The 23147-nt window shown below is 41.1% G+C and overlaps 1 protein-coding gene across 1 annotated transcript in view; it reads left to right on the top strand.

The window, feature by feature from the left end:
- The first annotated feature begins 1212 nt into the window (after positions 1–1212).
- Positions 1213–23147, top strand: part of LOC104695659 (protoheme IX farnesyltransferase, mitochondrial) — a 102834-nt gene continuing 80899 nt past the window's right edge. The window contains exons 1-4 of the mRNA XM_039562387.1: positions 1213–1324; positions 2452–2576; positions 4047–4371; positions 11752–11876. Coding sequence (XP_039418321.1) covers positions 1282–1324; positions 2452–2576; positions 4047–4371; positions 11752–11876 — 618 coding nt within the window. The 5' untranslated portion in view covers positions 1213–1281. The remainder of the gene's footprint in view (positions 1325–2451; positions 2577–4046; positions 4372–11751; positions 11877–23147) is intronic.

Below are 23147 nucleotides of genomic sequence, written 5' to 3' on the forward strand. Positions count from 1 at the left end.
TGCAGCAGAGGGAACAGCCCCAGTGCCTGGCAGAGGCCATGAGGATGCTACAGGCAGGCTCTGGGCACTTCCTCATGGGAAAGGTGACCAAGGTCCCCCATCTGGCCCCAGCTCTCACCTGAATGCCGTCCCCTGTTCCTGTACCCCAAAAATGACACCCTGGTTCTTCCCTCGGGGTCACTGATTGGTTTGCTGTGTGGGAAACTGCTCTGGCACTTGTTCTGCAGGAACAATCTCCCTGCAAGAACTGTTCTTTGCCATAACAACTTTTTATAATAGAAGTCCTTAATTCAGTTTAGTTTTAGAAAATTTTTGTTTCACTGTTTGCTTCTCTGTGGAAAAGCTGTGCTGACCACACAGAGTGTATAATGGTCATTTATATTTTCATCTCAGTGTTGATGAGTCATCTCATGTTTTGAACTTGCACAACTGATCTTGTTTGTACGTATAAATTTTCTTCCTCATTATCTGGAGTGCTGTGTCCAGTTCTGGACTCCTCAGTAGAAGACAGACAAGCTACGGGAGAGGGTCCAGTGGAGGCCACAGAGATGATGAGGGGTCTGGAGCATCTCCATATGAGGAGAGACTGGGGGAGCTGAGCCTGTTTAGTTTGGGGAAGACTGAGAGGGGATCTCATTAATGCATATAAATATCTCCAAGGGTGCCAAGAGGACGGCGCCAGACTCTTCTCAGTGGTGCCCAGTGACAGGACAAGGAGGAATAGCCATCAGCTGCAACACATGAAATTCCACCTCAACTTCTTTCCATGGAGGGTGGCCAGAGCACTGGAACAGCTGCCCAGGGAGGGCGTGGAGTCTTCCTCTCTGGAAACATTCCAAACCCACCTGGACGTGTTCCTGTGTCACCAGCTCTGGGTGATCCCTTCCTTGGCAGGGCGGGTTGGACCGGGTGATGTCCAGAGGTCCCTTCCAACACAAACGATTCTGTAATTCTGTTATTTTAGGTCGTTTATTTTGTACTGGTAGAGAGGTGAAAAACATGCCTTTTGACACTTACCACGCCGCTTTTATATATTAGCCTGGGGAATTTCAAACTTCCGTATAAAACACTCACTAGCTCGGGGCACAGCCACTCCTCACTGGAGCGCAGCGCTGACAGACCTCCGGTATGGTCTCGACACGACCGCCCCTCGCGTCGGGACAGCCCCGCAATGGCCGCTCCGCCTCCACGGTAGCGCCGACCCGGAAAGCGTTTGGAGGTCGCGACGGGAAGATGGCGGCGCCCAGGCGGTGAGGGGAGAGCGGCGCAGCAGCCGCGGCCATGAGCGCCGCCCGCCGCTGCCGCCCGCCCCGGGCGCTCGCAGGTACCGCGGAGCCGGGGGCGGGAGGGCAGGTGTGCGGGCAGGGCCGGGGCGGCCCGGGGCTGCTCTGTGGAGCGATCCCCGGAGCCTGCACGGCCATGTGTGTGCGTGTCCTCGTGTGCGGGGCGTCCCCGTGTGCCACACTGCGCTGTGTCCTCCACGTGTTTGACTTTGGTGGTGTCCTATGGCAGCTGCTTCCTCTCAATGCTGTTTTGACAAGATAGTCTTGTTGACAGTGTGTATAGGAGTGGGACAGTACTATTCTACGATACTTCATCACCACGGCTGCGGGAGTTCAAGCAGCTCTCAAGTTCAGGGTGGGATTATTGGGGTGTCCTGTGAAGGGCCAGGAATTGGACTTGATGATCCTTGTGGGTCTCTTCCAGCTCAGGATAGTCTGTGAAAATGCATCTTATGGAGCTCAGGAATTTGAAAGAAACACCCAAAATTATTAGGACATGTCTACGGTTCAGTTTTTGGGCCCCTCGGGATAAAAAAGAAAAGGAGGGGTTGGAATGTGTCCAGGGAAGGGAACGGAGCTGGAGAAGGGTCTGGAACACCAGAGGGAGCTGAGGGGCCTCAGCCTGAAGAAAAGGGGGCTCAGGGGAACTTCCCACTCTCCACACTTCCCTGACAGGAGGGTGCAGCCAGGTGGGGGTCGGGCTCTGCTCGCAGGGAACAAAGGGCAGGACTAGAGGAAATGGCCGCAAGCTGTGTCAGGGGAGGTTTAGATTGGATATTAGGGAAATTTTCTTCACTGAAGGGGTGGTCAGGCACTGGTACAAGCTGCCCAGGGCAGTGACGGAATCACCATCCCTGGAAGGGCTCAAAAAACATGTGGATGTGGTACTTAGGGACATGGTTCAGTGGTGGACCTGGAAGTGCTGGGTTAATATTCAGACTTGATCTTAAAGATATTTTCCATCTTTAATGATCCCAGGATTCTGCACTGTCAGGTCTTTTACCTGGAGCAGCAAACATTTTCCCTCACCTGACCCTGGTTCCCATTTGTTGGGGTGTCCTGTGTCACAGCTGACAACAGACACTGTAGTCTTAATTAGAAGCAAAGTCAGTGGCAGAGAAGAAACTGGAATCTACTGTTATCTTTTTTCTTGTTTTCCGTTAAACAGGATTATTTGTTTGGCGTCTGAGGAACACTGGCGTACGGCAGATTCCATACCGGTTTGTGCACCTTTACCATATAGCCAACGACAGGTTGATTACCTTTCAGTACTTTAACTTTCTCAAACGAATGGTAAGTCAAGGAGTGTATTTATCCCATGTTTCTTGTTCATCCCATGTGATAAATCAAAATGGAGATTAGTTGATAAAAGTAAGATTTTTCTTATCAGCCAAACTCAAGGCAATTTTAAGCGTCTCCATTTTTCACGCAATCAGGGTTAAAGCACTTGGTATTCTAAAACCTCTGAGGCTGGAGGAAACCTTTTGCAGCAAGGACAGCACCTTGTGCTGCAAAGTCTCCTCTGCTTGACATTAAAAATTATTTCAAGTGCCTTGAAATAGGGCACTCATCTCCTGTTGAAAAACATGATATAAAATTATTTTAAAATCATGATTTATAAAAATGCTAATAAAGGCACATCTTGGCAAGCTGTCATAGAAGTGGTAGATGGAACTCACTCTTGGAGGTGGTGTGTTCTGAGTTAATCAGTTTGAGTCAAAATTCCTGAGCTCGTTAAGTTAATGGGTTACATTTACAGTGTACTGTTAGTTTGAGGTATTAAAAGAGCTGTAATTATCATTCAAACCCTTGAAATTGCATCTTCTTCTTTGACCAGTTGTATCACACGTAAGTGGATGGTAGTAATTTTCTTAAAATTGTATGGCTGATTTCATCTGTATCCACATCACTCATTCAGAGTTGCAGACCACTCGTCCTTATTGTAATTATTACTGATTACTTGAAATCAGGATTGGTTGAAAGTTCTGTCTTTTTATGCCTCTGGTACTTGAAATATATAGAATATTTTGGGGAAGAAAATATGAAGGAGAATCTAAATGCTCTTATTCTGTGTTTATTCTGAGAGCTCTAAACGAGAGCAAACAACTGTCTCCTAATTTGTTGTTCAATATATGTTCCTTTGAAATTTGTTGTCTAATTAATTAACATAAAGTTTGGCATAAATAATAGTAGACTAATGTGGGAGATGATTATATCATAGGTGATAGATTGTATTTTCTGGCATGTTTTTAATTTTTTCATTTCTTAAAGATGCACAACTTTAGTACTTACATTTGGAAACTGAAGTTGTGTGGGCATTTGTATATTTCTCTGTTTAAAGATGAATTTTGTTTGGTCAAAGGTTGGACTCAATGATCTTGGAGGTCGTTCCAACCTTTATTATTCTGCGACTTGATTAGTTGTAAGCCAAGTTGTATTACCTGGTGGTTTTGCATATGAACAAAGAGTTTGCTGTTGTAGCTATGGGGGAGGAAGTAAACTTACTCAAATGGGATTCTCTAAGCTTAAGTAAACATTATTGATTCAGCTGTGAGTTGTAAAGCTGCTTTTGTAGTATCTAGGCCAACTTCAGATGCCTTTCTGTGTGTGAAATAAGTGTCTGAAATTCAGACTAACTCAGTTGTGTTATAGAAGTAGTTCTCCTAACAAGAATAAAATAGCAATAATATTGTTGGTGCTAGTAAAGTGAAATGGACAGAAATATCTTTAACTATTTGTTTTAACATTTCTCATTGTATGTAGTATGTAACACAGTACAACAAAGACCTCAGCCAACGAGCCAAACCCATGTCCGATTCAGTTGTGTCTCCCTTTCACGAGCTTCAGCAATTGGATCAGGAAAAAAAGGTTGTATGCAAAATTAGCCCAGTTTCACCTGTCCATCAGTCGTGGTCTGAGACATCAAGCAGAAATGAGTTGAGAGAAATTAAATCAGCTGCAGAAACTGAAGACTCAGTCATACCAGTGGGAGCCAAATCCAAAGAAGATAGACAATGGAAAGAAATGAAGCTACGGCTGGATGATTTTCCCGGAATTTTGGCACGCTTGTCCAAAATCAAGCTTACAGGTATTACTGGTCATTTTTTCTCATTTCTCTGCATTCTGCTTGATGGCAGAATTCTTTGTAATCTTACTGGTACGGCTTAGGTTTGCATGTGATAATTCCCACTTTACTGGTGCTAAGTTGGATCAATTTCATCAAGTATGTGCTAGGAGAATTGTTTTATGGAAGCATTTAATAGTTTTCCCATTAAATTTGTTTAAAAACAATGAGAGGAGCTTGCATCCTGTTGTCAGCTAGTTTTTGGGAAGTAAGCAAGCATTAGTACACAAGCTACAGTGAAACTGGATAAGGAAGTGAATTTACAAATAATGTGTTCAGTATTTGAAGTTGTCTTGCTTAAGTTTAGCAGTGTTCTGTCTTATTTATATACCTTTCACTGCAGTACTGCTGGTTGTGAAATTAGCACTAGAAGTCCTAACATAAATAATCCAAATAGTTTCCTATATTAGAAAGGAAAATGTTCTGAGTCTGACCAATTGAGTTTTATAAATGAAGATATAATTTACTTTTCAGTCAGTTGTCTCTTCAAATCAGCAATTTGTTAAGCAATTGCCTTGCAGCCTTAACTACATTTTGTCTTGTTCTAGTAGTAATACTCAACAATTACAAGTTATTCCTTTGCCAATAGGTAGTGCTATATATACTTTTATTTCTGAGGAGCCTCTAATGATCTGACCAAAGCCTTCCATCTTGTCTATGGGATAAAGTCCGAGAAGGGAAATGTAATTTCCCAAGTCCCTGCCTGGGTGCTCTCCAGTGGGTCAAATGAACTCCTGATAACAAGACTCTTCTTTGCCATAAAAATTTGTTGTAATGAATGTCCTGAATTCAGTTTACTTTTAAAAGCTTTTTTGTCTTCCAATATGTAAATTTTCATTGTTTTTCTGTGGAAAACTGACCACATAGAGTGTATAATGGTCATTTACATTTTCAGCTCAGTGTGACGATACATCTTGTGTTTTGGATTTGGCACAACTGATCTTGTTTGCGCATCCAAATTTTTTTCCTCGTTGTTTTTAGAAAGCCTGAGGGCATTTATTTTGTGCTGGTAAAGAGTTTGGTGAGATGAAAACATGTCTTTTGATACTTTACTATGTCACTTTAACATATTAGCCTTGGAAATTTCAAACTCAGGTTGTATAGCACAGTCAGCAATTATCAGGATTATTTGCAGCAACTTTGTGGTACATACAGCCTCAATTACTACCTCGTGTTTCTTTCTGCATTATATAGGTTTTGCCTTTTTCTCTCCCATGCTGTTCAGTTTTAATAATACTTTGTTTGTGTTGGGCTCACCATGGGTAACTTGGAAATGCTGTGTGAACAATTAGATCTGGCACATTTTCATTGAGATGATTTTATTGAAATGTCTTTTATGTGAAATTGAATGCTGTGCTAGCTGTTGAAGTAGAACTAAATTTAAAAATTTCACTAGATCCAGAAATGAAAACGTACAATGCTATGATTAAGGGACCAGAGAGAGAAAATTGACTATTGTTGAAAGCGCTTGAAATGGTTTTTCATGTTTCCTGATGGGTATGCTCAGTGCTCGTACCACATCTCAGTGTTGCTGGTAGTCCTTGAAATCGGAGTTTCAACGACTTCAGCAAGACACAAGAGTGTCATTTTCAAGAGAAAACAATTTCATGTGATACTTTTTTGTGTGGTCTCGGAGTTGCTGCAAAACTCTTCAACAGTTCCTGGTAGGCTCTTTTAACTAGGCAAGCACCACTCTGGATTTAAAATAGGGTATAGAAGGCAAAGGTTAGGGAATTTCATTCCCTTCAGGACTATTTTTTTGTATGAAAATGCCTTTTAAGATGTAAGCTTAACTGCTAATTTCTGAACAGCTGTACAATTATTAATCCAGCTTGCAAGCCTGTTGGGAAAGGGACTGTGATTTTAGCATATCTCTGTCTCTGCTGTTCTTGGAAGAGTTCTTGATCCAAGGTAAGTGTGGTAAACTTTACCTCTTGAAAAGGTATAGAGAGATACAGAAAAAATCTTAACCTCTTTTCTCGTTGTGATCTTCATGTGTTTGGTGTGCAGATTTTTTGGAAGTGGAAAGTGTAAAAGAGTAAGTTGGATGAAGAGGACTTTGTAGGAGGGGAGTTCTGTTGTTGGTCTTTATTGGTCATGGGATAGTGTAGGAGATGAGCAGGAATAACACTGTGTGTAATATGAGGAGCAAGGAAAATTTTTTCCAACTTGTGTAATCATTTATACAAATTTTATACTCTGTAAAGAGTATGGTGTTGTAGTTCTTTGATTTCATTTTTTTTAAAGAAGAATAAATTCTCCGAGGTCAGTTTTTAAGTTGCAAATGTCATACAACTTAGTTCCTTTCGCCCATGAAGTTCTGATAGATCTCATATCCTGTATGTTTCTTTTGGCAGACTCTTTATTTATACTTTTTAGAGTATGAAATAACAAGAAAGCAAACTCTGTGTTATGCTAAAATGGGACTTCCTTATGCTCTATTCTTTTCCCACTGCTGATGGAAAGAGATTTTTTGTTTGTAGTATGAACTGTACTTCACCTTGGAAAGGAAATGAGTTTTGCTATTTCCATACCCTCCTGCTTCATGTAAACTGCAGCTTTTGTGACTCTGCCATTAGAAGCTCTGCCTTAAAAACAGGAATAGATTTTGTTTATATTCTTTCGCCATAGAAAACAATTAGGGAACTTTTAATTACATGTCACATCATCTACCTTTTTGGGTTCAATTTCCATCCATTCCTGTCTCTGTTGTGTTTTATGTTGGCTGCTCTCTGAACAGCTGTATCCTACCATCCAGGCACTTGGAAAGCTAATGCATCCATCTGACAGGTTTTCAGAATTATAAATGCATTGTTTTCAACTTGATCCTGAAGTTGATGTGTAACTGAAAATAGGAGAGAGACGAGGGAAGGTATGGGAATAGGAAGAAATTCTAGTGATTTATAACGCACACACACTAAGAATTTCACGTTGTCTCGTCTTCTTAAAATTAACTTCAAGTTTAGATTTAAGTAATGTTTACAGATTACAGATGAAAACTCAGATGAGTTGTATGTAAAACCACAGGAAAATCAAAGTTCAGTTTTTAGTTTGGGCAAACTGATGAAAGCATGATACGAAAAATGCCGAGTATTCCCTTAGATATCTCTCTAGGGTTTGTGAACGTTTCCTCTTTGTTGCTCCTGTAGCTTGTTGGTCTTTCTGTGAGGACAAGCAGCTAAATTGGAACAGGCTGTCCCATCCCTGGAAGTGTTCGAGGCCAGGTTTCATGGGGCTTGGAGCAACCTGGGATAATGGAAGGTGTCTGCCCATGGTAGGGGGTTGGAAGTAGATGATCTTCAAAGTCCCTTCCAACCCAAACCATTCAGTGATTCTATGATTCTGTGATGTACAGCACCCTGTGTATTTAAGAAAACACTAAACATGGCACTCAGTGCTCTGGTCTGATTGACAAGGTGGTGATCAGTCAAAGATTGGACTTGATGATCTTGGAGGTCTTTTCCAACCTAATTAACCTAATCTGTGATTACATAGCGCCTGTCTGAGAACTGGATCAACATGTGTTGACAAATATGATAATTTCTGAACATTTTAAGTTTTGAAGACTAAACTAGAATTTTTTTTCATATGTCTTGTTATAAGGAAATAATTCTGTTGTGTGTACTAGGAAGCAGCTGGAATTTATTGGATGTATTGCTTCTGTATGGATTTGTGTCTGTGCAATAGTGATCCTCTAGCACAAATGTGCTGAACTGAAAATCAGAAGCCTGAGATATTTGGTACTGATTGAACATGTGATTGTGAACATCCTGCTTCATCTTTGTTTGTTGTGTATTGGTGACACGAAGATGATGAAGATCCAGTTTGGCATAATGACTGTTGAGTGTTACCAAACTGCAGCAATGACTAAATAAGGAGCCTGTGTTGCGTTTGTAGGCTAAAAGTCTGGTAACAGCTGCTGTAGTAAAAAAATGCATTTGCTTTAATGGAGTTCCAGTATGTTCCCACTTGATTCTGGAATAATGGCATTTATTCTTTAAATTGTACCTTCAGTATAGCCAGAAACCTTGACAAAGATTTATTGGTAGTTATTGTTCTGATTATTAATAGTCTACATTTATTATCAGTTCTAAATATATTTCATATACTTGTCAAGGTGGTTCTTTTGTGTTTATTAAACCAGTAACTATTACCCCTTCAGAGAAACAAAAGCTGAATAGTGGTAGCTTTCTGGCAATTTGTTTTCCATGCTACAAGAAAAATAATGAAATAAAAATAAACCATTATTACAGTTCGTTTTTAGCAAAGTATTTTTAAATTGTTTGACGGTAAGAAGAGGTTATCTGCTCTCTTTGTAATATTGCACTTGAATTTTGCATGATTTGATGCAGACTTGTTTCAAATCCCAAATTTAAGTTTGCTTCGGGAGCTTGGCCTTTATTAGTGTGCAGGTTATAATCTGTATCAAAACTTTGATGTGTCCAAACAAACCTGAGCTTACAAAGGGCATGTTGGTCAGGTGTGTAGCACTAATACTGCTGCTACAGTTGGCTTTCCAGAAACCAAAGTGTGAAAACTTGGGAAGGAATATTTCTTCAGCTTTTGGCAAAGTCCTTTCCTTTAAGAAATAAATACTAAATATTTGCGGTAAAGCAGTGAAATTGTTTCTTAAAAAAAAGTACAAATATATTTGGTTTTGTCCTTCCTTATGTACTGATATATCACCAGTACAGGAGTGGAAGGGAATTCTAGAGCATGATTGATTTGCTTTGGCTTTCTGTGCTTTTATTTTGGCTTGGCTACTTTTTAATAGTAGGTAAACAAAATATGGCATAGTGATTCACATGCTATGAATACAAAGGATTTATAAAGGCAGATCACGTTGTGATGAAGTGGAAAAGGAATGTAAAGAACACACTAAACTTTTGGACTGTGTTTTTATGCCAGAAACATTATAATTCACTCTTTGTCACCAATCCAAATTAGCATTTTTTCATCTACATTGAAATGGGAGACAAATGTCCCCTGTTAATTTTTGTTAAAGCTAAAAACGTTTAAAAGACTGAAAATAAGGCTTAGGCTGAGATCATAAGTTTAAATATTGGCTTCTTTTTGAAGAACATGTATAATGCTAGCTCTCATCAACAAGTCTTGAAAGGATCGATTCCATTTACTATGCAATAAGGTGAAGTTAACTTGGCCCCTAAAGCACTAAGCTAACAGGGATTAAAAAGCAAACAGAGTCAGTGACCTCACTCCCTTGATGTGATCTCAATTAAATATACTTTTCCTCCATAAGGGAAGTTGAAGAGTAAATTATTGCTTCCACAGTTAAAGAAAATAAACTTCCCAATCCAAAGGGAGCATTTTCCTGTTTACTGCTAATGTGTTGTATTGGGATATCTGGGTGATGAGGGAAGCAGGGGATGCCTGGTGTACAAACCCTGCCCAAACAAGGAAAAATACCTGCTTTAATGGGATATGGGAGAGGATGTACTGCACCCTTTTTAAATGAGATCCTGGTAAGTCACGTTAAAATGAGTGGCTAAAATTAATCTGGAGAAATCAATGGGGACTTTAATTAGTGCTGTAGCTGTACAGTGTTAGAATTTCTTTGGGGTCAGGGTAGCGGTAATGTTACACTGACTGTTTGCCAATCCATTCCACCTTTCTTCTCCAGTAAATGAGTTGGTGTTTTCTCATAATAAATTGGTGTAAAGTGCTCTCTAAGGTAAGTTTTAATTAAATTCTTGTCTAGAAGCGAGCATGTGATTTATTATGCAAAAAAAAAAAGAATGTAATCACTCTTGGAAATACAAATGCCACTGTTCACTGTCATTTTCAGTGCATTTTTTTAACTCTCACGGTTGTACCAAAGCATTTCGTGTTTTTTTTTGCATTACTGAGGAGGATCCAAGAGTTTGGAAACTAACACGGTGTTGTATTTATATAATAAATAAGACCCAGTCTTTCAGAATTATCAGTACCTTCATGTTCATTTGTCTGGGGAGGCAGCAGAATCTGTGGTTGTTTCAGAGCTGCTCAGTCACAGCTCTGTCACAGATCTGCTGTATTGTAGAATTAGCCTGTGAATCCGTAATGAGCCTAAATAATTAAAGCTTATTTTAATATTGTGCGTGTTATTATAATCCTATTCAGTCATCAATGGATTTTAATACTTAGAGAAGAGTTTTGATGAGCAACAAGTTTTCTCCACTGTGTTTTTAGGAGTAAATCCTAAGGGTCTTATGCAGGCGCAGTTCTTGAAATGAGCACTTTGTATGTGCATCCTTGCTGGCAGGTCTCTGCCATGACATTTAGTTTTTTGTCTCAAGAAATGCTGCTTAATAGATAATCCAGGTATTTTCAGTTAGCAAAGATTACTTATTTGTCATTTAACTTCAGACAAAAAGGAGACTTTGTATGAATCAGGAAGATAAGAACATTTCGATGCTTTGATTTAAGCTAGCTGAGGTCTGAAATGTGTAACTACATGCAGAATATAATTAAAATACTTTCTGTTTAATAAATATTAATTTCAGATTGTAAGGCTCAAGGTCATGAGCAAGATATTACATAAGTGTGCTGACTTTTATAGTAGAAGAAATTTGTCACATACTATTTCTTGACGAAAGTGAGGTTTGTGAGACCTATTATTTGGCTAATTACAATATTAGGATTGAAACATGGGTAATTCTTATTTTAAGGATGTGGTTTGCAGTACTGTACTAAAGTTACAATTTTGGGTGACAAACCTGAAATGGATTTTTATGAACCCACTCAAATTTTGAAACCATTAAGTGTCATGGGGTCTCTGTGATGATGTGATTGTACTTTCAGCCCAAAGTGTGCGTGTCAGATAAGAGCGATGGGAACAGAGATTGTGCAGTGAAATTACTGTAGCTGCATGCCCCAAGTCTCTTTTTGACTCTGCACTGCTTAAATTCCTGCTATAATTTGATATAAAGCATGTATCTCAGTTTGGGATTTTTTCATACTGGTTTTCTTCTGCGTTTGCAGTAACATGTGAGTTACTGGAACAAATACTTGTCGGGGGTGTGTTGTGTGGGGCAGTTTGGTCCTGTAGCAAATCCATAAAGTAGGGAATACAGAGATACAATTGTATCCTCATGTCTTCTGCTAATGTGCTGCTGCTTTTGGGTTTCTTATTTCATCCCTGGTAGTTCTCCTTCTCATTTTTGATATCGTTATGTAGTGTTGGTTTTAACTGTCCCCAGTTCCTGGAGCTACTTTGAACCATAAAAATAGCATAAAGTTAACCTGCACAAGAGTCTTTCGGGGTTTGAAAGCTGTAACTCTAGTGTTATGTACAAAGATGGTTTCTTGTTGATGCTTTGAACTGTGTTCTCCCTTGTGTTGCAGCTCTGGTCGTCAGCACTACGTCCGCTGGCTTTGCCATGGCCCCGGTCCCTTTTGAGCTCACCTGTTTCCTGCTCGCGTCCCTTGGAACTGGTCTGGCATCCTGTGCTGCCAACTCCATCAATCAGGTCAGTCCATCTCTTCATCCGTACAGCAAATTGGTGTGTCGTCCTGGCTTCTGGAGCACTGCCAGGAGTGTGACTGGATGACCGGGAGTGCCTTGCCTTCAGCTGCTGTGTGAGCTCTGAGCTGCTAAAACTGACACCACAAAAGCAATACATGCCTGAGAATTCAAGTGGAGTTGCTAGGCACAGTGTGTTTATGTAGAATGGAGTTGATGAGGTTTTAAGCTTCCCAATAATAATGTTTATCTTTGTAATACCCAAGCCTGGGTCTCTGGAAATGACATAGGAAGAACTGGCAGTGGGGCTCCAGTCTTATGGGCTGGATTCTTTGGTTGTGTTGTCGTATGACCTTGTTGAATCTGTCTTAAGAGTGGCTCAGAGCCACTCTAAACATCTGTAGTGGGACTTCAGTGGGGTTTTGTCCAGGCTGGGATCATGGTATCTCCTGCACATCTGCAGAATGTACTGAGAACCTCCATTGTATGGAGGTTGTTCCATGCCAGACACGTTCCAGGTGCCTGCACTTGAGCTTCCCTGCATGTGTCAACAGCCTGTGGAACTTGATAATGATCTTGGCTCTCCTACACTCAACTGTGAAGCATAGTGGCTCTTGGGCTCTCCCTACATCCCAGAGGAAAGCCTAACTAGTGAACAGGTAATAACACTTGTGGCGCTGAACGGGGTTGCAAAGTGTAGTAGCCATGGTCACTTTCAGTTGAAAGCGTGGCCTGGAAAAAGAAGGAGCGGCAGCAGTCCGCGTTTGACAGCGCTTCATGGTTTCAGCAATCACTTGTTAGTCCTGGGACTCCACTAGTGGAGATTGCCTGTGATCTGCACCCTGGAGTCACCTTGGTTGAGTTGGGCCCTTTGATGTCTACACCGTGTAACACCTCAGTTGTAGACATGTGATGTCATTTTTGAGATTGCACCCATCAGTACACGTTTTGCTCAGCATGAAGTAAGTCCTGTTTACTGTTTGTACAGGGTTTAGAGTTTGTTTTCAGTGAGCTTAAAACTGGGGCAGGCAGCTAACTCTGTTTTCTCTGCAAAATGGGAAGGATGATGCATGATTTTTAATTACTTGGAAATGTTTAGGTAGCCTATCTAACTTGGAAACAGATGGATAGCCTTGAAAAATAATTTTGAGTAAGTCCTGGTTTTTTCTGAAGAATACATTTAGTTATCATGTACATATTTTTCACACAAAGGCTGAGTAGAAAGGCTGTCATAACTGAGGTGAAGTTTTGTTGGATTTTGATACAATTTTAGATGCACCCTTTTTTCCTCCCTTTTTTCCTTTACTACCTTTTTAATAATAAAAATTAAATTTATGGGTTATCCTTTGAAATATTTACTGTTATACATACCTTCACTTTTGGTTTGGATACTACCGGACTACGAGAATTAGTGATTGCTTATTTAGAGACTCCTGTGCAACTTGTCTTGAGATTTTGCTAGATCTTCCAAGAGCTGACATTCACACATGAATAACTGGTTTTCTCTGTCTTCAGCTTCCATGTGTTGCTCGTTGTATTTTGTCCCAAAAGTAGCTACTTTTTAAACCCTTGAATTACTCAGGAGTACAGGAATTCTCTGCTGTAATTTGGAGTTGGACACTTGGGATAGGAAAGGGGAGTTAGGAGGAGTGCAGTAACTTTGTGCTGGGGGTCGTAATTCACTCTTTACTCACTGCAAGTTACTCCAGCCTCACAGTGTGTCAAACTGCCTTTCATGATTTTAGCTGAACACTTTAAATTTTCACCCTTGCTCATGTTGAGCCACTTGCCGATGTAGAAAGACCTTGAAGGTAGATTACGCCTGCTGAAAAAAACCAAAGGAGCAGAGTTGGTAATGAAGCAAAAGGAGAGAGCTGTGTTTAGGGATCTGTTGCTTATCAGTGGATCCTTTCAGTCGTTGAGTGTCCTTTTCCCAGTGTTACTGTGTCTGAATTGGCTGGGAATTTAATTTTCCATAAATACTTTAGGCTTGGGTATCTGTCTCGACCTTTGGGAAGGAGCACATTTGACTTGGAACTTCCTTTATTGCTACTTTGCTCTGTCCATTGCTCCCCATACGCATCCACTTCTCTGGCAGCTCATGACTCATGTTTCCCCTGTTGCTCCTCGCTATCCCTTAAGGACCTTTTTATATGATAACTGTCTTTCCGCTTCCCATATTGCTATAAATCTGTACATCTTTAAGGGCAACTCATCTTTCCCACTCCTCATTTCCCTGATAAATCTATGTGCACAATTTACAATCCCTACATATGTTGTGGGAAGGTGAAGTGTGAATTGTGTAAGATTCTTCCCTGTGATTTAGGACAGGATGTGAAGAGTCTGGTCCTGTGATCTGTAAAATTCATGGAAGTATTGATAGAAACTTGTAACTGGTCAGGTTCTGAGGTTTGAGGGTTTTTTTCCTTTTTTTTTTTCCTTCTCTCAACTACTTGATTTTAGCAATCTGGTAGGAGCTGAGATGGTTTTACCCACAGTGAATTGAGCTGAATTAAGTATTTAAGTTGACTTAAGTACTGGGGCAGGAGCCAGGCCTGTGCTAAGTAATACACAGACACCAAGACATTGTGTTCTATTTCTTTACAAAGTTGGTCTGAAACAATCTTCTAATTACCACTTTCTCCTTGTTTTCAGATGGTTGTGTATCATACTTTAAACTTACTTTTTCCTGGCTGCAAGAGCCAGAAAGTTACAAAAATGTGCCTAAGTGGAGATTCTTGCCCCACTTTCATTGTTTTTAACAAGAAAGCAATAAAAAAACCTGATGCAAATCGACAACTCTGTATTTTTTCATTGTTTATAGAAGTAGAGTCTGGATATTTATCCAGGTGTGTGTTTAGAAAAAGGTTTCACAATCCACAAAGTCTGAATTCTAGCAGTGCTTTCCAAGGCAAGTAGAACATACTTTGATGACGATTCTGTGAAATTGGGTAATGATTTTTAAGGAGCTTACGACTTACTGTTTTGTGACTTGAGAGTGAAAGAGTTGTGTTGGAAAATACAGACAAAAAAATACAAAAGGGAAATGAGGTGCCTGCAGTACAGCAAGGTCATTCAAGAAACATTTGTTTAGAAAGTGTCAAGAAAAGTATCTTTGAATAATTTATGTCAGAGAGAAGTTTTAGAGAAACAGACTCAGGCTGGTGGAAAATGTTATGAATTCTGGGGATCTGGATAAATATCAGAGGGTCCTTGGGTTTTCTCATGGAGTGTGTTGGGTCTGTGGGCTGTGAGGGAGGAAACTCCTGCGGGAAGGTGCCAGGGAACAGATAGTGTTTTATTTCTCTTGTCCTCCACCAGCATTTCTGCCTCTGCCTCACTCCTTCCTATCACAATACTTCAGAGTTGTACCTCACACCTAATCCAGCATTGCAGTGGCTCCCAGAGCCAGTGCTCCCTGGTTCTCTGCCACATCATCCAACACCACGTTATGTCCTCCAGCCCTTCGGAATTGTACTACAACATGTCACCACTTCTCAATCCCACCTGCTAAAACTCCTTTCGTCTTTTTTTCCCTCTCTCTCTAATGGCATTCTTTATTTTTTCCATCATTGTAGTAACTTAAAATTATTTTGGACAAGTGTTCTTTATTGGTATTCTGTCTTTTGAAAATAACCATTATTTTACAGTGGGTTTTAATAAAAAAAAATTTTAAAAAATCTCTTAATGCATTTACCAAGGACTGGATTGAGACACATTGTGTCTGTAACATTACTAAGCTAGCCAAAACCTCCAGAAAATCTCATAGGAAGAGATCAGTCATATTAGTCGCAGTTGTGGTAAGGAAATGGAAATATATTCTGGGTTTCACCTTGTAAACACTGTGTGTTAATCTTGAATCAAACAAATAAATGCTCCTAGTGTACAATTTTCATACTGTCTGCTTTCCTGACTCTTTCAGTGTTGTGTATTGGTATGGATACACAAGAAGGTATTTTACCTTAGTGCTGTTCCTTACAGGTTACAAATGAATTAAATAAACCTCTGGTTTTCTGATTAGTAAAGACTAATTTTGTAACTTCTTTTTTCCCATACTCCAGGCTGTCATAGAAATGGAGTGGGAGAAAATCATATTAAGTTAGTTGATAATCTTTTGCTTTTTCATAGCTCTGGTTTTTGATGATTTTTGAAAGCTCACTCAAGTTTCAAGGAGTGGAGGCTTACATTTATATTAGAGAGAAAACATGTCATTTTTGAGACTTCTGAGATAGTCACCTCTGATTTATGGTGAGGGAGATAAAACATGAAGAGATGTTTACAACACAATACACGGCATTAAAATGTTAAAGGAATCATGTGCACATTTTATGTGTCACGTACGTTCTTCTCTAACTGCAGCTAGGTTAAAAAGTGGGAGAGAATTATAAAGATGAAAGCAGGATGTTTAAAGTGGTTTGAATTTAGTAATCAAGAGATAAAATTATGTGCTTGGGATTGACTGATGGTACCTTGACAAGGAAGTACACTGGGCTGAATGTCTTAGCTGAAGTTAGAGAGCTGAAAATGAGGAATACAGTAAATATATTAACCAGCATTAGAGAACAAATATGAGTTAACATCCCTGTCCCTTCAGGGTCTGATCTGATGGCTGTGTTTTGCTCTTAAAGTCTCATCCTCTCTTGACGGTGGTGATTCCTTAGAAGTGTAGCTGTAAGGAGTGGGAGGGATGGGTTGGTGTTAAAATAATGGCGTGAAATTTGGGGTTTGAGTTCAGTTACCAGCCCATGGAACCTGTATATGATCTTTGGTGTAAGACGAACTGTGAAGGTCATTTGGGTGCTGCACCAGGCTGAATAAAGTTAAAACAGAGCAGCCTCTCCTCTAGTTGTCAGTCCACTTACTGGCTTATCCTCATTGAAAAAAATTGTCTTCCTTTTATTTGATCTAAATCTATTGTCTTTGGAGTTTTAACACCATCACCCCTTGTCCTGTCACAACAGGCTTTGCTAAAAAAGTCTGTCCTCATCTTACAAGTCTTTTTTAAGTATTGAAAGGCTGCAAAGAGCCTTCTCTTCTCCAGGTGAACACCCTGTCCTTTCCTAGCCTGTCTCCAGAGCAGAGGTGCTCCCTTGGAGCATTTCCATGGCCTTCTCTGGACTTGCTCCAGCAGGAGCTCCACATCTTTCCTGTTCTGGGACCCCAGAGCTGGAGGCAGCTTGGCAGGTGGTGTCTCACCTGAGCAGAGGAGAGGGACAGAATCTTCCCCTTGACCTGCTGCCCACAAAAAAAAAAAAAAAAAAAAAAAAAAAAAAAAAAAAAAGAACTCTGTTACAAGGATAGGAAAAAACCCACCACCCCAAGGGTTAAAGTAATGCATAGGAAGTGGTGGCTAGTGATAGATTCCTGGGTTATTGATGAAGTGGAAAATAAAACTAGCAGAATCCAGGTAGTCCCTCTGTCCCCTTTCTCTTTAATCCCAGTAAAGAAAAAAGAGAACAGCAATAGTTCTGTTCCCAAAACCAGCTGTGTTTTTGGTGTTATGTTCATGCCTAAACTTTTCCTACCAAAGAAGTGTTTTATCAAATGTCCATGGAGTGGGAACTTGTTATTCTGATGCTAATGTTGTTAATATGCTCTGCTTCAAGTTGGAGGAGCTGACCTCTGTCAGATCATGCAACCCACCTCCACTCAGTGCAGGAGAGTTTTGCCAAGTAAACTCCTCAAAGTTCTTTCTTGCCCACTTTCGAAATCTCTGAAAATTTTTTTATTTTGCTCCTTCCCCTCACAGATAACTGTGCTGTCATGTTGGAATGAGAGAACTCATTTTAAATGCCAACAAGATTTGCTCCCTACAATGTATCTAAAAATGATATAGTTGAATAATTGAAGTGATTTAGAAAGAGTCTAAAATGACTTTCCAAGGTTTTGGCTTTCCAGATCAAAATAATTCATGCCTAGCTGATACCACCTTTCCCCTCCTGCATCTGGAATGATCCCACTGGCAGGTGCTTACCCTTTTCCTGAGAATGGTGAGTGTCAATCAGTCAGGCCACACTCCAGGTTGCTCGTTTGGGATTCACACCTGATGCATCTCTGTCTCTCTCTGAAGTCCCTTTGTTTTGACTGAACAGATCCGCCTGCAGCAGCCGCTTGGCCTTTCATCTGCCCCCCCTGCCTTCCCACCAGCGATCAAACAACTGGCAGGAGGGGTTATTAAAACCTGGTGTTGAACTCTGTACTTCAGGACTGTCAGTGGCAGAGGCAGCCTGGGATGTAATTTACAGTGGATAATAAATATAAGAAAAGTGCAACACTGGAAGTCTATCTTGTGCTCTAAAGTGTGTTGATATATGCTGCGTTGATATTTTAACTGCTAGGCAGCCTTCATTAGTGGTCATTGAAGATCGTAACTTACGGCTCCAACAGATGATTCATAATTGCAACAGTTGGATCAAGTTAGTGTGGTGGAATCATTGATATGGAGCAGGATGGGCTCAGCTTGTGAGGATGCATTTCATGAGCAGTGAAAATGATGAGCACTAATGAGAACCAACCTCTGAAGGGACTGATAAATTTTAAATGCAAAGATTATCTTTGCAAAGCATGAATTATTTGACCTACAAGTGAAGCCTGATAAAGGGTCTTGGAAAAATACTATAAATTAATGCATATCATTGTTGATATGCATTAATTTATAGTTGATATTGAAAGAAATTCTCTTTGCTCGCATGCATGTTGTGTGAGTATGGCAGGCAAAGAGTCTTAAAGTAGAGGGATTCACGTAACCCTTAGGGACTTAGACCCAAGTCACCACTGTGATGTTCAGCAAAGACAATGAAAACAAGTGTAATGACACCTTTGCTACTACTTTCCCACCCTCTGTGGCTCTCACTATTAGCATAAAGCTTCAGATTCTAGGAGAGTTTAAGTCAAAATGTTTTGATTTGATTCTTACTCTTATGTTGCATCTCATATATATTAAAATCCAACAAAGACATAAATAGTGGATAAAAAAATGAATTTAATGTTGTGCCCCTTTTTTATGGATCATCCTGCTTCCTGATTTGATAAAGACATTTTTTCTGTGGATGCACAAAGTAAGCATGTGCTGTTGTTAACAGGGCAGTTGGTATTGGGTACTTGCTTTCTCTCCCTGCTGCATTTGTTGATGAGCAGCTGATTTCCTAAAGGAACGCCAGCAAGGTGGTAGGGTGATAAAGGGGAATTTTGGAGATGTCAGTATGTCAGTGTGGGGACTGCAGTCCCCTTTGTCCTGCTGGGACCAAGGGAGACGGCCTCATGGTCCTCTGTTTTCTTTCTAGCTGAAACTGTCCTTTAATTTGCACAGGCATTGGTAGTAGACATGGGCTGGGAGTGAAGACAGATTCCTGTTTTTCTGAAGTACCAATGTGATGGACAGCAGCTTTCAGGTGGCAACCACAGAAGCCCCTTAACTTCTGTGCATACAGAGATCCTCGAGATGATGCACTTGGATGCAGCAGGAAGTTTTGTCTCATTAGCACCCCACTTACAGGTTCTGTGGAAATACTGGGTGCAAGCAAGGTAGGGGGTAAGAAAGAAATAATTTACCAAGTGATGAATTGTCAGGAATACTTCAGTGGTGTGGGGGTGCCTTTAGATCTGATGCCAGATTTCCCCCAGAAACCCTGATCACAGGCAGAACAAAGGAATTTTGAAGGGCTGAAATGGTGGAATGTGAAGAGAGGACTAGACAAAAGGGAAAACTTAGTACTTAAGATTTATCTGGCCTTTTGATCCATGTGGGTATTGCCTTTCTAAGCTTAGAAAAGGAAAAGTGAAAATAACTATTATTTTTTGTTAGTCTTTAAATACATGTTTTGACATTTCCAAATAGCTCCAAATTCCTTCAGCAGTGCAAGTATTAAGTTCTAACCTTATTAGATAAGTAGTGAAATGTCACTTTCTTTTTGTAATTTAAATGGTGCCATATTCAACCTGTTCATTGCCTTGAATTAGACTCCTGACAGTTTCAGAAACAGCAATACAGGACCTTGTGTACTGTGCTGTATGAAAAATAGCAACAATGTGGCGAAGGGTTTAGGAAAATTATTTCCTGGTTCCCTGAAACAGCTTACCGATACCATTTCTTTAGGGAATAGCTCATTGAAACACAAATACAGAGCATTCTTGCAGTCCTTTTCCTTTTGAATTATTTTAGAGTTCTCCTCAAATTTCCATTGTTAAAAAATACTACATAAATGCTACCAGTTCAGATTCTACTTTGTCGTCTTAGCATTGGAAAAGATTTATGTGCAGTAAAATGGAGTAAAAGTCCGCTTGCTTTAATTTGCCATGACTGTTGTCGCTGTTAAGATAAAGTTTCATTCCACTTTGACTTTTGACTTTGTTCCACACTCTGGTTGTCAACTGCCTGCGAAGAGTTGACTTACCTAGGAGAGAGCTCATCGTGCTTTGCTGCAAGCCTTGGCTGGAGCAAGCACTCGAATGCTCTTGTTTGTATGGGCTGCAAGAAGTTCAGTTATCTTGTGTGGCTTTTGACTTGTTTTTTCCAAAGCTGCAAGGTTTTACAGGAAAGTGTAGTGCAATGTTGGCTTTTCTGACCTGATCTGCCACAGCTCGGGACAGGCAGGTATCCCAAGGGAATCATCCCTTTCTCTGCTGTAGCTTGTAATGGAGAGAAGAAAGAAGAGGTGCCTCTAGGTTATGAGAAAAGGGACAGGGAGGGTCTTGGCACACCTTTTCCTAGGAAAGAGTGAAAGAGCAAATGGTATGAATGTAGGGGAAGGGATCTTTCTTGTGCAGTTGCTGGGACTGCTGGATCTGTGAGACTAAAGAAACGAAACTCTTTGTTTTCTAAGGGTCTTTCATGTGAGGAAACTCGAGTGACCATTTCAGTTTTCTGTAGGGGTCTGGTGTATATGTGGGTAAATGTCTCTGTAGCTCATGTAGTAATCATAGAATCATAGATTCATAGAATATCCTGAGTTGGAAGGGACCCATCAGGATCATGGAGTCCTGTACAGGTGTGTTGGTTTTGCACAGCCTGGTTTTTGGTAGCGGGGGGGCCACAGAGGTGGCTTCTGTAAGAAGCTGCTGGAAGCTTCCACTGTGTCCAGCACAGCCAATCCCTGGTGGTTGTAAAGATGAACATGCCATGGGCCAAGCCTGGGCTAATTAGAGATGATAGTAACTCCTCTGTGATAACATATTTAAGAAGGAAATCAAAACCAAGTGGGGCACAAGTTTTTTTTTTCTAGCCAGAGAAGGAGAGGAGGTGAGAACATGTGGGGGAAACAACATGGAGACACCAAGGTCAGTGGAGAAGGAGGGGGAGGAGGTGCTCTGGGCGCCGGAGCCGATATTCCTCTGCAGGCTGTGGTGAGGACCATGGTGAAGCAGCTGTGCCCCTGCAGCCCATGGGGATCCACGGGGGATGCAGAGGTCCACTTGCAGCCTGTGGGGGAGGTGCCCACACCGGAGTGGGTGGATGCCTGGAGGAGGCTGTGATCCAGTGGAAGACCTGGTGGACTGGCAGGGCCCTTGCTTCCAGGTTGGAGCAGCCTGTCTTTGCAGGACTGCACCCTGTGGAAGAGTGACCCATGCCACAGCAGTTTGGGAGGACTGTTTGCCCATGGGAGGGACTCATGTCACAGGAGTTCTGGGAGGACTGCTGCTCATGAGATTGGACCCGTGTTGGAGAAGTTCACGGAGAACTGTCTCCCATGGGAGGAACCCCATGGTCTCACAGGGGAAGGACTCCTCTCCCTGAGCAGTGGAAGAAAACCTCGGGTGACGAACTGACCAAACCCCCCACACCCTGTCTCCCTGCACTGTTGGTGGGAAGGAGGAAGGGGTTGAGGGAAGAAAAGGTGTTTTTTAAGGGTTTATTTTACTTGTCATTATCCTCTTCTGATTTTGTTAGTAATAAATTCACTTTGTACCTCTAAATTGAGCCTGTTTTGCCCTGGGAGTGTTTTCTCCCGGTCCTTATCTCAGCTCATGAAGCCTTCATGAAATTTCTCTCTCCTCTGCCCAGCTGTGGCAGGGGAGGGTGAGTGAGTGACTCTCGTGGGTGGCCGGAGTTTGGCCACTGTCAAACTGTGACAACAGGACACCCCAACAGTCCCATCCTGTGCCTGAGAGCTTTGTCCAAATGCTCCTTGAGCTCTGGCAGCCTTGAGGCTGTGACTATTCCCTGGGGAGCCTGTTCAGTGCTTGACCACCCTCTGGAAGAAAAACTTTTTCCAAATATCCAACCTAAACCTCCCCTGACTCAGAAAGTGTGATGACACTGTAGTATGAAGTACTTAATTATTCCAATTCTTCTTTCTTCTGACACATTGATCCTTTTTTATCTTCATACAGAATTTCACTGTCCTAGTAGTTTGGCACAGGTATCACAGTGATATAATTATTTTGATTTTTCCTTCGAATGCCATAAACAGTTCGTTGGAAAAGCCTTTCTAGGATTGTCAGGGTGGCGGGTCATGGAGAGCGTGATAAGGTACTCTCTGACAGAAGGGATGCACTGATGGGTGGGTTTGGTTCCAGTGTGGAAAACTCCCTGGCATATCCAATACCAGTTGTCCGCTCCTGTGCCAGTGCTCATTTAAACATTTTTGAAGGCACTGTAACAGGTCCTTGAGGTAGAGTCTGTGAGTCACAGCAGATACAGGTAACAGAGGAGCCTTCCCTTCATGTCTGTGGTGGTAGCACTGAATTTTCTTATTTATTATCTGTATTGCAATACAGGCTTGAGTGTCTGGTGGTTTTCCAGCATAAGAAGGTAATGAGGTGTGTCCTGCAGAGTTTGCAGTCTGGGAAGTTATAGAGTGTGAAAGTATGTGGGTTTGCCTCTAAAAACCAAAACACTTCTGTGAGTCACACACTTCAGTTTTTCAGGGGAGCATAGAGAGAAGATTGAAAACTGAATTGATTAGTCTGTAAAAATCAAAGAAGGTAGTTATTGTTGTGAGAGATGTAGTCTTGAATGGAAACAAGCTGCTTTAAGCATGTAAAAACTCAAGGACCATCCATCTTCTTTCTGGACATGACTTAACTGAACCTTGGAAGTGTGGCAGGAAGTATTAAGATTTGTCAAAGCTTGTGAGTGTTGGTATAGCTACTGACTAGCGCAGCTGAGAGTTGAAAATCAACACACGTCACATCCTACAAGAAACAAGAAACTCACTGAGAGTTGATTTAAGCTGATTAATATTCTTACTCATAGAATGCTTTTTAATTTTTCCCCATATTGCTGCTCACAGATTGGGTTGGATGTTGCTTGAGGCACTAGTAAGGTATGTTGATTCTT

This window comes from Corvus cornix, chromosome 18 (assembly GCF_000738735.6).
Source record: "Corvus cornix cornix isolate S_Up_H32 chromosome 18, ASM73873v5, whole genome shotgun sequence".
In the NCBI taxonomy this organism is placed as follows: Eukaryota; Metazoa; Chordata; class Aves; order Passeriformes; family Corvidae; genus Corvus; species Corvus cornix.